The 15,739-nt window shown below is 44.0% G+C and overlaps 2 protein-coding genes across 6 annotated transcripts; both read left to right on the forward strand.

Annotated features, from left to right (window-relative positions):
• The first annotated feature begins 244 nt into the window (after nt 1–244).
• grhl3 (grainyhead-like transcription factor 3) lies at nt 245–10,103 on the forward strand. Its single transcript, XM_079369391.1, has 15 exons — nt 245–975; nt 2,409–2,583; nt 2,686–2,750; nt 3,386–3,653; nt 3,764–4,003; nt 4,655–4,766; nt 4,880–4,974; nt 5,487–5,645; nt 5,760–5,829; nt 5,917–6,041; nt 6,867–6,892; nt 7,021–7,106; nt 7,295–7,380; nt 7,601–7,665; nt 8,957–10,103. Exons 1-15 carry the CDS (start codon nt 959–961, stop codon nt 9,072–9,074), a joined length of 1,707 nt encoding a protein of 568 aa, XP_079225517.1. The 5' UTR covers nt 245–958; the 3' UTR covers nt 9,075–10,103.
• Nucleotides 10,104–10,275: 172 nt separating this feature from the next.
• On the forward strand, nt 10,276–13,731 carry cldn23l (claudin 23-like). Of its 5 annotated transcripts, none has more exons than XM_079369148.1 (3): nt 10,276–10,642; nt 12,303–12,354; nt 12,517–13,731. In XM_079369148.1, the coding sequence occupies exon 3, from the start codon at nt 12,717–12,719 to the stop codon at nt 13,446–13,448; it is 732 nt and encodes a 243-aa protein (XP_079225274.1). In that variant the 5' UTR covers nt 10,276–10,642; nt 12,303–12,354; nt 12,517–12,716; the 3' UTR covers nt 13,449–13,731. The 5 variants fall into 5 exon arrangements, with proteins under 5 accessions (XP_079225274.1, XP_079225277.1, XP_079225275.1 ...); XM_079369151.1 differs by having other exon boundaries at nt 12,522–13,731; XM_079369149.1 differs by having other exon boundaries at nt 12,306–12,354.
• Nucleotides 13,732–15,739: the final 2,008 nt, after the last annotated feature.

Below are 15,739 nucleotides of genomic sequence, written 5' to 3' on the forward strand. Positions count from 1 at the left end.
AAACTTTATTGATAAAGCTCTTCTACTTGTTCTTGAGTATTTTCACTTTTTATTCTTTCACATCGGATACATAAAGACGTCTTTTTTGATTTAATGGTGTCCCACATTTCACACACTTAAGGCAATTTAAAGTGCTGCATGTTTAATCAAAGAACTGTCATCATTTCAAATGAAAATTCAGACAATTGACAAAATAATGCTTTCAATTAATTCATACGTTGTGCATGATTTGTAATCTGAGAATTTCTATTCTTTTATCTGACGACATCTTTTTCTTTTTTTCTTAAAAACATGCTCTTTGCTCACTAAATTCTGAATGGTAACGTGTTTTTTCCCCACATACACTTCACTTGAGACTTTCTTCAGCAGTTTTGATCACCACACTTTGGTGTCCTTTCTTGCATCTTCAATCTCTGGGGTCATAAAAAATAAATAAATAAAGAGACCAAAACCTGAATGTCATGTAAACGCAAGGGGAGTGAAAAATGAAACTGACCAACTATTAACATATTTAACATATTAAAGCTGAGTTCCAGGCTTCCTCAGAATCATTACCAAGCCTTTCACACCTCTGAGATCCCAGATCTCACTCTTTTATCCCAGATGCTAATGAGCCCCCCAAATCCTCCTGTCTTCGATTGTCTTGCTAAGTGCTCTCTAGGCTGCACACACTCATACACATGTAAGCCAGTTTCTCTCCAGCAAGGGAAGAGTTAATACACCTGTCCTATCAGACACCTGTTTAAGTCCTCTCAGCCAATCAGAGCACAGAAGGAATACTTGGCTCACATGAAATAAATCTGGGCCCCGGTTCAAGAGGGAATCACAACACTTGACTCATCTGTGTGTCACTGCTCCTCTTTGCTCGACTGATAGACTCGCCGGCTCAGAGGGAGACGTCTAAACAGCACAGAGTTGAAACTAAAGGAACCTATTCCGGCTGACTTGGACTGGAGACATGACCAAAGAGACTGAGTAAGTTCTGAGATGGATTTCTTCCTATTTAAGAACAAATGTTACATTTGTTTCTAAAGAAGCATTTTTACTTCTTCAAGATGACGAGGATCAGAGTTAGATTTTGTTTTTTACAGTAGAGTTTTAATGTGCTATCCCAGTCTGGGGGGGACAGAAACCCCCCTTCTCCCTTTTTTTGCAATGAGACCCCCATGTGAAAGATCCCTGTTTTTTAAGAAAGGGGTGTTTTGGGGAAATTGATATGGATAGGTTTAACACACACTCACACAAACACACACTTGAGCCCGTGGTTGCAGCGGGTCTGTTTCGGCTTGTGTTGTCACTAACCTAGGGGCCACTGAGCACAAAAGAAGACCTGGAAATAAGAATCTCCTCTTGAGGTGTTGGACAGAGACAGGGTGCAATGACAGCATGTAATGCATTGAATTACATAATGGAGAAACCCTAGACATGGCCCCCCCTCCACCTCCTACCTGTGTCTGGGTCTACACATCTGCACTCGTCTGGTTTTAGAGGGGGAAGGAGAGAAATTAATGGAGCTGTGGTGGGTTTTTTTTTTTTTTTTGCAGAGACTGCTGGGTGTGAGAAGGAGAGACAGGTGCATCTTAGAGCAGGTGTATAGACAGACATAACCCCAGTCTTTAATGTGGTGCTATTAAGAAATATTAAATGTAAAGTAAACCTCTTTAAAATACAGCATAGATGTCGAGATGCTCTTTTATGAATCATTCTTTCTCCGAGCTTTGCTTCTTTTGTGGTCGTGAGCACCTGTTGTCTCCCACTCCTGTCAGCACATTTATATGAGCTGTTTATCCAGAGTAAACTGCTGCTTATTTGCTCATTAGCTACTTCAGATCAACTCCAAAGGGGATTTATCCTGGGAGGCAGGATATTTACAATGCAATGTCACTGTGAGCCTTTTACAAACAAATCCAGTCCTCAGAATCCCGGGCTCTGCTTCTTTATTACCAGTGACATGAAAACCTGAGCTCGCCTGAGTGCAATTGCGGGGTTCTGTTTACCCGTAAGAAATCTTGTCGTCTGTTTTGAGACCAAAGCAAATAAGAACGTTGATACAGGATTTGAGCTGTGTGTGTGTGTGTGTGTGTGGGGGGGGGGCTGATAGTAGGTGGCCCTTTGGCTTTTTTTTTTTTTTAAAACCTTTTTGACACCACTGCTTTTGAAGGGATATTACTCAGCTCTGCAGTTTTGCAATCGAAACCCTTTTACACTGAGGGGGCAAGTATGAATAGTGCCCTGAGGCCCAGTCACTTCTGCTAAATTACAACATAGACACGCCAACAAATGCTATCTCTCAAACAAGTATTTAGGATCCTGGAAAATATTTTATTGCAGATTGAGCAACTAGATAATCAACATTTCTTTCAGGGTTGAACTGTCTACTTAATCAAGCTTTCTGTGTCTATCTGCAGGACTCTGGGACTGATCTTTCAGAGTGAGAACTTCAACCTAAACCGTTACACTAACCACATAATGGAATCCTGGTCCTACCTGGACAGCCCCGTCCCTGAGCTGAATCACTCCAAACCCAGACTGCAACCTGGAGATGACCTGGCAGCCTTGACTATGCTTTATGAACAGTGCAAGGTACAGCATGCAGAATCATAGGAATCCACACTTTAGTCATTACTGTCCACAAGTTTAAGTCCAACGTTCCCATTCTGACCACCATTCATCTTTCTTTTCCAGAGCCAGAAAGAGCAGAAGATCACTGGTTGCAACCGTGCAGCAAACATTTGCAAAACAACAGACAGGTAAGACACTAAATCCCGCTGTTCAACCAGCACTCACATGTGGTCTGGAAAGTATTAATACAGAGAGAGAAAGGCAGGGCTTTGGGAGGCCATACACAGGTGAGACAGTAATCCCCAAGTCAAACACACTCATGACTCAGGTATTATTGTCCACCTCTCAAGTCCTTCCTCTACATCATCTCTGCCAGTTTTTCCCAAAAAAAGCAAGAAGTTGTTTTTCCTCCCTCTGTCTTTACTGAGCTTTTCCATTCCTACTTCTTGTTGTCCTGAGAGTGATGACCATTGTCGGGGCACAGTGTTGGTGCCTCAAACATCTTAGCAGAGAAACTCAAACAGAGAGAATAAAGAAAGCTGGATTAGGGTACAAATAGTTCCCACCCAGACTCAAACCGTGTCCTTCCTCAAGTTCTCCTTGTGGTAGCTGTGTGTGGTGAGAGTGTTTAGACTAGTGTTTATTTGCTTCTGTAAAGTTCCAGAGGCACTACAGTTAGTCCCTTTAAGGTTGTTTGTTCTCTTGCCCTCTTTGTACCTGGGTGTAGTATTTCTGAGTCATGCTGATCTAACAAAAGTGGCTTTCTTGTTTTAATCAGCTTTGTCTTTTCCTTCTTCCTCCTTTTTTTCCCCCACCCCGCCAGGAATCCTACAAACAATGACTATGTCTCATTGGATGCATCTGCCAACGTCATGAAGATCCTCTCTGAGAGTGTTCCCTCAAGCCATCCCCAAGAGGTTTTGGGATCCAAGCAGAACACGTCCCTGCCCATTCCCACTACCTCAGACACCTACGCCACCCTGACCAGCGTCGTATCTGACACTTACGACAAGCAGGAACTCAACATTATCTTCGACTCCTTGCTGCAGAAGTGGCCAGAGAGTGGGGCTTTCCAGGACCACAGCACTGAGGTAAGTTTAGTGACTTTATCTGAAAGCCCAGTCTTGTTTTCTAAGCAGCTTTTTGCCTGTTCTGCATTTCTGTCTTGCATATATTAACTGATCCCCTTTCTGCATCTCAGAATCTTCCCTACAGTGATCCCTTCCCCGAGGACCAGTCCAGCCCGGTCTACTCAGGCTCCTACACTAGCTCTCCACAAGAGAGGTTCAGGAATGAGTTCCAGTTTTCTCTTGGTGCTCCAATTGCTTCCACTTATAAGTCCAGCGAGATACCCATGGTGTACCTGAACAAGGGTCAGTTCTACCCCATCACTCTTCAGGGAGTGGACAGCAGTGCCTGCATTACTGCCACCAAAGTCAAGGTGAGTCATCGTTTCTGTTTGAGAAATGTTCATCCAGAATTCTTGTTTTGTTCTTTCTGCATGCAAGTTGTGTAAAAACAATCAGACACTTTTGTTCTAGGTGGCATTTTTTACCCTCAGGCCTTTTTCAACATGAATAAGTAGATTCCTTGCGTGCCACCAAGCCAACCCTTCCCAAAATCTGTCCCTCCCTTGGAGCCAGCTCCTCAGTGACTAATTCCCTGCTGACACCCTGCGCACAGGGCTGCTACCATTTAAATGACACTGTCCTGCCCTGTTTAATGTATTCCTACGCTGGCGTAATGAGGCCAGAGTGCAGTGGAGCTCAGCTCAGCTCAGGGTGAAAAAAAAGACAGGAGTTAACAAGAAGAGGGGGAAGGTGTGGTGAAGTTTTTTAACATTGGTGACAACCCTGAACTTAGTCAAGTGAATCGGAGGATAAGACCATACACAAACACACACCCGCTCACTGCAAACAACCGAACACAATGTGAAGAGAAAAGGGGGATTTAGGATGATAAATGGAACATGGTGGCTTTTAGAGAAGAGCTGATTGTTCTTGAAGGCGAAGTCAGGTGAAAGGATTGCTTGCAGCCTCACAAATGTTCCTAAGTCTCAGATTTTTTTGTCACCTTTCTCCCCTAACAACAGACAGTGGTGATGGCTGTGTTTGAGAATGACAAGAGCCCAGAAATGCAGCTCCGCTTTTGGAATCACTGGCATGCACGCCAGCCAACCGCCAAGCAGAGGGTCATTGACATAGGTATGTAGTTTGCCAATGAAAACATACATGATCCTTCTAAAAGACATTCAGTAAATGTGAAAGCGTTCATTGACCAAGACGAGAATATAAAAAACGCTATTCTCCTTTCACAGCCGACTACAAAGAAGTGTTCAGTGGCATCAGCAACGTCGAGGAGGTGGCCTTCAACGCTCTCTCCTTTGTTTGGAACCCGAATGAAGAGGCAAAGGTAAACACATTTTTATGAAACCACAAAGCGTCTATGCTTTTACATAAAACAGAGAGAAGGAGCCAAACAGGTGGATGGTTTAGAAGGAAAGAGAGGAAAGGTAAAGACGAGAGGTGGAGAGAGAAGGAGTGGCTGAGGAGGGAGGGGAGGAATCCCAGAAATGTGTTTGTACCCGAGGCTCCTGTCACCACAGCAGGCTAGAGCCACGACAGCTAATTTGGGCTTCTCTGTTGGCCCAAAGGCGCTGGGGTGGAGCTACCAAACCTGCTGCAGGTGGAGAGCATAGGGAAGAACTAGCAGCAGAAAATGTGAAAATAATCCACGAGTATTGCTATCTAATTAAGTTAAAAAAAACCAGGAAGTGAGAAAAGAACATGGAGAGATTTCCTCCTCAAGAGAGAGGAAGTAGTTCTCGATCTCTCTCCAAACATGACATCATGCTGCACACCGCTTCTTCCTTGGATTTAGCATCTTTAGCATTAGCATTAAAATACTTTCTCCTATGCTCACAGGTGTACATTGGCATCAACTCTCTGAGCACAGACTTCTCCTCTCAGAAGGGAGTGAAAGGTCTGCCTCTCAACATCCAGATCGACACTTACGACTTCAGCTCAGGAACAAACCAGCTCATACACAGAGCTGCCTGCCAGGTCAAGATTTTCTGTGATAAGGTATGTCCCTTGGGTCACTTCACTTAATTTCCTTTTCTTAAACACCACAAAAAAAAAAGACACATTTAGGCAGTTTAGGAGTTGTATCGTGATCGTTTGGTTGTGTTTCCATAGGGTGCGGAAAGAAAGATGCGTGATGAGGAGAGGAAGAGATCTAAGAGGAGGGGAAAGAATGACGCAAACAGTGAGTATTATAACCTCAGTTACACTTGGAGTATATAAAACTGTATTTGGAGGGTTTACTCTAACTTTCATGGTCTTTTATTTCCAGCCAACAAGTCTTTAGTAAGCAGCTCCATGGGCAGTGAATGCACCTTCTTCCAAACCCTGGACGACCACGTCACCCAGCCAGTTCTCTTCATCCCAGAAACACACCTCTCCAGCTTACAGCGCATGGTAAGTCCTCCTTCAGCCACACTTTGTTACTGCGAGTCAATCTTCTCTCTCTCTTCCCTTGTTGAGTGAGTGACTCATGCTCCCGACCCTTGTATACCTCCAGGGGAAAGGACATGCACGAGAGAGAGAGGCAGGGAAAAAACTGTGGGAAAGTATGTGGTGGGAAAAGTGGGCTGGGAAAAAAAAGGAGGGGATGGTGTCAGCGAAAGTGAGGGAAGAGATGTGATGAGTTAATGGGAGTCGAAACCAGGCACAGGTACAAGCTGCTGCAGCTACTGACACGGACATTAAGCTATAGGGGTTTAGATGAAACACACACACACCTGTTGCACTTTCATGTGCACCACCCTCATATTCTTTCACTCCCACTTGCAAAAACATTGAGGCGACGGGGGGCTGTTCAGACTGGCCAGTTTTCCCACACTATATGTTCTGGAGCGACGTGTGAGTGGAGGTTGAAGCTTCCACAACTCCCAGTCATGTGATTGCAAAATGACATCATAGTACAAAACCTCACAGTCAGTTCTGAATGGTAGAGGCATTATAACATCTTTGATTGGCCATTGTGATAAAGCACAGGATGCGTCTGTCTTTGTCTGTGCATCAGCGTCCAGTCGCCCACACTTGTGTTGTGCTCTTAAAAGTTCTGGGAAATGCAGTCTTAGAGTAATGATGATAACAATCCTTTTTGAAGGTATTGTGTTCACACAGCAGAAGAGGGGGGGGGGGGGGGAGAGACATTAAGCAATGCTTTTATCAGTGTGCATGGAGTGGTGTCTCAGCAGATCTCTAATCAGGTCTCTGTCTTTTTCTTTGTCCACCCAGGCTGCTCCCATGGACGAATCTGACAGGTAAGCAAAGGACAGAAGCACATCAACAGCTGTCCATCACAACAGTTTATTTTCTAAATAAAAGCACAGTGGCTATTTAAGTCTAACGTGAATGTCTGCTCTGTCTTTTTTTTTTTTTTTTTTTAAAGGAGTTCGATGAAGAGATTGTATCCAAAGAGAGATCAGTCAAGCTCTCCACCCAGCAAGCAAGCACGCAGAGAAGACCCACAAAGAGGTAGAGGTTGATTTTTATTTCAAGTTTACTACATGTGGACAGAGCAATGACACTGGACAAACAAAATGCATTGATTTTAGTGTTCTAGCACATGTGCTAATTTGCAACACAGGCACAGGCATGCAAAGATTAGTAGCCAATAAGCTATATGTGTCCTCCGTGTTAACTCGTTCCCTTTCCTCCAATAGTTCTGCTCTATGTGAGGACGGGCGCTGAGGAGGTATTTGATGCACTCATGCTCAACACGCCAACGCTGTCGGGTCTACGAGAAGCCGTAAGTAACATACTCGGACTTTAAAGGCATGACGTGGTTTTTCCTCCACCTCGTCTTTGTTGTTTCCCTCCAACAAACACGCTCATCTCACATCGTGCTAGCGTAGCACTGTCTTTACTGCATGCTCTCTCTCTCTCTCTCTCTCTCGCTCTCTCAAGCACATCATTTGTCCCTCACAACATCAAGCTAACTGTCATCTCTTGTTCCGTTCCTCCCTCAGGTTTCAGAAAAGTACGGTATGCAAAAAGACACCATCGGGAAAATCTACAAGAAATGCAAGAGAGGGTGAGCTCCCTTATTCTCCTCTTTGTTCTAATGCAATGAATACAGGTGGCTTCAGACGCAGGCTGGATTAAAGGACTTAATTTGGGACAGACTATGTGCATCAATTCAGGGCTTAGTTTGTCATTTTAATCTTCTCCTTGGTAAAAGAAGCTCAGGTCGACAGACAGGGTAGGTAGGTTAGTTGGCTCGGCCTGTTGCTGGAATGTGTTAATTGCAGCTCCTACAAAAGAAAGACGGATGATTGAAAGGGAATGATTTGAGAAGTCCTGCAGATGAGTCATTGCCGGTTGCTGTACCTTTTTTTTTTTTTTTTCTTTTTTAAATGTTTCCATAACTTCATCTCATCGGACCATCAGGAAGTTTGTCATAGTTGACAGAGATAGTTGGGTGAAATTTAAGTCTTCAAGGGTTGCAGTCAGAGTTGCAAATCAAGTTCTGTATCTTTAAAATCTGTTACGTTTCTTTGAGCTCAGATGGGTTTGTAAGAAGTTACATCTTCTGCACAGAACGGGTTTGCTTTGCCAAGATGACCTTATCAGAAAAACGTACTTAAAGGTGGCTGACAAGACAATCTAAAGAAAGCTTCAGTATCCATCTCCTGTCCTCGATTATTCACATACACATACTAGTAAAAGTCTGATTAGCAGGATTTTTAAATATCAAATAAACCAGCCCATAATGTATCCCAGTTCACAGCTGTCAAACATAAACGAGTCTAAGTACCTTTGTATAAAACAACACAGATCATATGTTAAAAAAACCTCCCAAAAGACACTGAAACACCTTTGGGTGATTTTCCCTGCTGTGTGCTTGCAGCGAGCACTTCAGGGGGGAGCAGCTAAGCTAACAGGTTCGGTTACATTCTCCCTGCGGTTTCCTCCCTCCCCTTTACCTCCAGTCTTCAATCAGCCATGTCCCTGCAGGCAGAATGCATGAGTTCAGTCATTAAAGCCTTTAAGACTTACAGGTTAGTTAGAAAAGGAGGGGAGGAGGAAGAAGGTGACCTGATTTACTACCCGTACTGATGCAGGAGATATGGAAATATACCGCCATACTGAAAAGCTTCCCTTAAAACAGATGACTTCTCTGTTTAAAGAAAGCGAGAAAGCTGGTGACCTGTCACTTATGAAACATTTAGCAAAGTAGAGTATGAAGCACTTAGAGTCGATTTGAATGTAAAAGTTTTACGTTTTCTTAGTTCAGTTTTTGTTTTTGCAGTTTAGGATACTTCGACTTGGCTTACTTCCTGTGCACACCTGACTGATTTTTTCCCCCCTTCTCTTTCCTTCAGTATTTACGTCAACATGGACGACAACATCATCGAACACTACACCAACCAGTCGGCCTTCCTCATCGAGATGTCGGAGGTCGCTGGCGGTCAGTTCCAGGTCACCCTCGTAGAAGTATGAAACCCGGCGTCCAGTCAGCGGCCTGCTCCACTGACGCAACGTCGGAAACGAAATCACAGCTGCCGGTTAAAACCATCTCTTAAAGCACTGCCCAATCAGAGACAATGTGAGCTGTGACCGCCAAAACCAGCAAGGGAACTGGAATGAAGAGACATCTCCAGTTTGAAGCTCAACCTTTAAGCCTTCATCTGTCGTGTAAATACAACTTGCCCCAGTTCTTATGATGTATTTGAATTTAATATTCTAATGTAAGAGCAATTATAATGTCCAGCCTGTATATATAAAATGTAAATAGATGAAATAAGACAGTGTTTAATGAGCTAGCCACGTGCATGTCGCGATCCATTTTCCATGAATTATGTATTTCAAGTTTTTTTTTTTTACATAACTGTGCATGAATTGCATATGGAGATTTTTCAGCAATTTTTTTTTTTTTTGAAGAGGTTGCTATTCCTGCTGCTTTCAGTGTACTCCTCATTTCTTCCACAAAAATCCACCCACAACTCACTCACAAATGTTGTTTGTTTTTTTACTGCCAGCAAGTGTGCTCCTGTATGGTTCCTGTTAGTTTCACGACTATCGTAGCCCAAACACTGGGTTAGATTCAGAACCGAATGTCAGACATTTCCATCCAACAAACCACACAAGAGTTAGTATTGGCAATCATTTAGCGCCCCCCAAAGCTGTGGACATTTCCTGACTGTATAACCACAGACCACCCCCCCAAAAAACCCCTTTCATAGTATGCATGTGTATATATGTGTGTGAAAGGTTGCAGGATTTTCTTCGCCTTTGCGCATCATTTCAAAACCAACGTATCCCTGTTGTATTTCATTATTATACCACTGCTGTTCTGGTTGTATTAGCATATCTTGCCTCTTTTATAAGAAAATAAAGAAAATGCAAAACACTCATTTCATCGTTGTCTCTCATTTATCTCTGGTTATGAGGCTCGCATGTGAATTACTGCTGGAACAAAGAAGAAAGAAGTAAGGCAGATGCTTATGTGTGTTTGGTTATAATTAGTCTTTTTAGCATATGATTAGCTTATGAGCATATTGGAAAGAGATGATCACACCGTCAGCTCTCTGCAAATCAAACAAAAGCATGAATCCAACCTGCATGTAAGACTTTAGATAATGTGATTTTATTGTCTGTTTTCACACATACTGTGTACAGATTTGATTATGTATTAGCATACGGAGATGTGAACCGTGATTCCCTATTTGGTGCCACTGACGGGAAAAGCAAGGAGGCACTCTGCCCTAGATATAACACAGACATCATTCAGCAAGTCAAAGAGAGAAACACAAACACGCAAAGCAGACAGAAACAAAGGGACAGACACACAAGGACAAACAGAGACATGAAGACAGAGAAAAGCAGCCAGTAGAGACGGGTGGCGGTGAAGCAGCACTTCACGAGACGGGAACGAGAGGGAGAATAATGAAGAGGTGGTTGCACCATCTGCTGCCGAGAGAGAGAGAAACATGTTGTCGGTTCAGATGAGAGCGAGGGAGGCAGCCAGCGATCTGCAGTGAGATAAACGCCGCGACCCCTCCTGAATGGTAAGTGGGGACGTGGACTGTGTGTGCATGTGTGTTTACATTTGAGCCTCACAAAGAGACAAAGTGTTTGGATTATTTATAGATTACAGCATGTTCATTATTCCCATAAACCATGAGCAGCCTCCGGAGTGTTTTGTTTCTGCAGATGTGTCGATATCATTTCTCTTGTCATCTCTGGATCAAACAAAGTCGGATTTGATTTGTGTTTAAGGGAGCTCGACATCTGGAGTTACATGTCTAATGTGAGCATGCAGAAATAAACAAAATGGAGTTTAAAATGTACATCATGCTGAGTGATAACATGGGGGGGGGGAGACGAGGAAAAACAAGACCACTTTCCCCTCGAACCGTCCCATTTCATTTCCCCCAGGAGGCAGACACAAGTGTTTGATGTCTCTTCTCTCTTTCCCGTCACGTCAACTAAATCGAAATATTCTCACTCGCAGAACAGGAAATACTGGGATGTTTCCCATTACAATGTTAAGAGTACGCTTGAAGACACAGATGACAGTTCACGTCAGGTATGTGTCCGTGACAAAACCTTCCACTTACTTGACTCACTTCATCAAACAGACGTTGATCCTGAAGGTTAATCCTTCTTTAATTACCCTCGACTCTTCAGTATTCTAATGTGTTTTGGTCAGATGCGTCTCCAGCATGTCTCCACTGTAGACTGATCACTGACCTGGTAAACCCTGCACTGACATTTGCACAAGTGAATTATCTCTCCATAAATGATGGGTCCAATAAATCAGCTTGATTGTCATGCAGATCTTTAGGTTAAAATATCTTCTCCTTCGCGCACTAATATTAAAAAAAACACACACAGGGTGATATCTGGCATCAATTTAACTTCAGTGCAGTTGGTTTTTTTATAATGTCATTTTAACTTTTTCCTCCACTAAGACGAGACTTCAGTTTCCCCTCTGCACATGGGCGCACTCGCAATTATCACCTTTTATTTTAAGGTGGAAAAGTTACATAGTGGGTGTTGATGTGACAGAGATCACACTGATTGGGGCTACGGGTGTGTGTGTGTGTGTGTGTGTGTGTGTGTGTGTGTGTGTGTGTGTGTGTGTGTGTGTGTGTGTGTGTGTCTGCATGAGTCACACTAGTCCTGAAGTTGTCTCGTCTGCGTCCCAGAGGACATTCATTCTTTCCTCCTACGGCTGCGACACAGTCGATGGACTCGCTCTGCATTCAAACACTGGCCCCGACATAATTACAAGCCACACTGAATTCTTCCAAGGTCATCACTGGCCATCAATCGTCAAGACACACACACACACACACACACACACACACACACACACACTCAAACATTTCAGCACACAAGCCTTTCGTTAAGACTCATATCTACACAGCCGAACTCTGTCTTGTTATAAATAAAACCACACACACACACACACACACACTGTCACATTGAGACTGGCCAAGTTGTGGTATCCTAGCAACAGAGACAGACATCGACCACTCCGTCTTTTCCTGTCCAGCGCTGGAGCTGTGAAGCCATACCTCCTTCTGCTTTCTCCGTCTGCTGGAGCAGCGGAGTGTCTGCTCCACCTCACACCTCTGCTGTTTGTCAAATCTCTCTCTCGCTCGCTCTCTGCATCGCTAACGACCTCGCGCTCTCTCAATGAATATTTCTCTTTCATCCAAGGAGTCAGAATGAGGAGTCTGCAGCTCGAGAGGAGGAGATTGTCTCTCACGAGGTAAACTTTCTTTTTTTTATTCATTTGGGTTATTCCATGGTCTTACTTTATTTGATTTTTTTTTTGCCACTTGAGGATTATTTTTGTTGGAAATGTTTTCTTGGAGCCATTTGTGATTGTGAATGTGAACACATACATTATCCTGTTGACTTATCCTTTCAGAATAGATCGCTGCTGTTCTGAGGAGACCCATGATACCAACACATGCTCATAAGAATCCCTGTGTGGAGGAGCCGCAGCAATCGTCGTCTCTGTTTTGGAAATGTTTACAACGGAGAGCGATCTGAGGACAGGAAGTGCAGCGCTGTGATGTTTTATTTCTGAACGCAGAGAGGAACGTTTTTGAAAGGGCGTCTCTGAGAATGCACACTCCAGCCTCCATGGTGATGGGGATTGTCTTTTCCCCGTTGGGATTGGTCCTCGTCTTCACTGCCGCCATCACCCCTCAGTGGAGAGAGGGGCAGGCGCGCCTGAATATGTCCGGGCCGGGGTCACTGCTCCGGGCAAGTGTGAAAAGTCAAGGGTCGGTCGACTCACTGCTCTTGCGTCGCTCTGATGGACTCTGGGAGACGTGCCTGCAGGTGGAGCACTCGGAGCTGAAGCAGTGCTGGCCCGCTGCAGGTCCGTATCAGAGAGACCCCAGGGTTCGCCTCGCTCAAGGTCTGATCCTGACCTCGCTGTTCCTGTGCGGCACCGGCATCGTTCTGGCATGCGTCGGGGTCCGCTGTTGGACGGATCTACCGCTGAGAGGTGTTGCTGCAACAGGCGGACTCTTGGTTGTGATCGCGGGGCTCCTGAGCCTGACCGCTCTCGGGGTGTACACGCACAACCTTGGGAGACTGGGGATGAGCAGTCAAGGGACCAATAACCCAAAATTCCCCCAACTTAGCCTGCACCCAGCCGGGTCGCTCTACTTCGGATGGCTGGGTTCGTGTTCACAGGTGCTGGGAGGCAGCGCTCTGCTCTTCAGCTTCAAACGACCAAAATGTCCAACTTGTCCCACCTGCCCCGAGCTGCCCGCCTGTCCGGCGTGTCAATCATTCCCAGAGATCAGCAACAAGCCGGACATGAATGTTTACGAAGTCAGCTGTTAGAATATAACAGCTAATAAATCTGCCAGCTAATGAAGTAATTCATTAGTGACTGAAGTGCACGATTTCATGGAACATGCTGATCACGGTGGATGTTATTGGCTCTTGATAAATAGACACATCACAGAGTACAAAGACTGTTGAGCTGATTCTCGGAGATAATCGTTGTTGAAAAGACCTTAAGTTCCCGCTGCCTTTAACTTTGACATGTCGTAAAGTGTCTCTTTGTGCTGCCTTTCATATTGTAGCCATGCATACGTACTGTTAGCGAGCGACATAGTATGGATTTTTAATAACTCCAATAACTAATCCGAATGAATCACTTGTTTACATTTGAAGGATTTGGTATTTGATAATTTACTACTATTAGTGTTTTATTTTGAAATGTTTACTGTCTTTAGCTGAGAGCACTTTACTGTTATTTACGCTTTTATTTTGAAAAAAGTAAGGACCTTCTGGTAAATTGAAAGGCTGAACTCTACACTAAAATGAACAGCTCAAACAATCGGTAAATCAAATGTCTGATGTCATTAGGAAGGAATGACTTTGGATTCTTCAGCTCGTGAGCTCAGAGTTTGTTTTTTTCAGTGAAATGAGACAAGAACGGTGCAAAGGGTCGTTCTTTTCTGTCTTTGTGACAACATGGAGACACAGACGAGGCTTAGAGCGCCCCCCAAAGGGACAAAAAAGCAAGAGATAATCAGGATAAAAGAAGAAGAATAAATTGATTTCAGATGTCGATTAATTGGGTTAACTAGTTCTTGCTGACAGCCCTAGTTTTTTTTTGTCCGAAGAAAACTGTGACATGTAAATATTTGGGATAAATTACGAGAGCTGTAGCTTAAATGAAGTTCGAGCCTCAAAGAAAAAAGACGTTTAAAAAGCTTGTTTTAGATGCTGTTATTCAGTACTGCTGTCCAAAGTGGATTTTAAGTTTACATTTACTTCTGAAGCATATACACACTTTTTTTAATAGGTAACTTTGATGATGAACAAGTCAGATGGTTGTGTTAACTGCTTGTCAGGGTAAATGTCTGTATGTGATGTGTTCACTTTGTGAATGTGATGTGACTTACAGTACTCAGTGACACAGTGTGAAGAGGATAGTGGGAGGATATTCAACAGGGTGTTGTTTGTGCGTTGCAGATGATTCATTGGTGTTTCGCTTGTTCTATTGTGTTCATATCTTGTAACGCAGCAATCTTTGAATTAAACATTTCAATATAACTGTTTCCTGATCCTTGGTTCACTCGTTTTTACAACACTAAAAGAAGAAGCAGATCATTCTCGGTTTTATCTTGACACACTGAGACTATTCATGTCACTTGTTGAAGTGTTGGACTCAATTCTTTAATTAATTAAATTTATTTTTGGGCTCACTTGAGCCTTTAATGAGCGAGCGAGAGAGAGAGAGAGAGAGAGAGAGAGAGAGAGAGAGAGAAGGGACTGACATGCGGGAAAGGAGAAGCCTGGAAGACCACAGCCTCCATGCATTTGGCATGTGCACCAACCAATGCAGCACCAGGGCCCTGAACTCGAACCTGCATGGGGCGCCTGCTAGGAGGACTAAAGTCTGTGTATGCTACCACCAAGCTACCAGCGCTCTAGTGTTAGCCTCATTTCTAAAGGTGCAATGCATGCCCAGTGAAACTGTGCATCTTACTCTAAGAGGTGTGATGCACATAATGTTTCGAAACAATCACAAAAACAAACATTTTTTGTTGTTTGTTTTCAAAAGGAAACACTAATTTATGATGTCTAGGAATTGAGTAGCCTGCATTCATCGAACACAAGAGGGCAACAAGAAAGCCACGAGTGAAAGGCGTTGTGGGGCCCACAGTGATGACATTCAATGGTGTAACACTGCACGTCACAGAGCCGAGGCTCTAAGCCACGATAAATACTTAACTCACAGTTTGACGCAGGTCGTTAGGACAGTCCTCTTCCTCACCGTCATCCTCAACCTTCTTTTCAGACTCCACGTGCAGTACACGGAAAAACAGCACCCAACAAGACGTGTCTGTGCTTGAAATAGCCTCACACAGTTCACTCTGCCTTATTTTTCTTGTCGATGACAGCAAGCACGAGCTCTATAACACTAACATGTTGTGGATTGGGCACGTGACCTAACTTTTGCAAACTGCCACAGTAAGCTAAGATGTCCCACATGTCCCTCTGTTGTGTAGGACCGCACATGCAGCAAAACGGCAACCGGCATCAACACATGCGTCACCGGGATACGGAGAGGGGGGGGGGGGGGTCGCAGAATAAAAGAATGGACTACATACGTTACT

This window comes from Symphodus melops, assembly GCF_947650265.1.
Source record: "Symphodus melops genome assembly, chromosome: 19".
Lineage (NCBI taxonomy): Eukaryota > Metazoa > Chordata > Actinopteri > Labriformes > Labridae > Symphodus > Symphodus melops.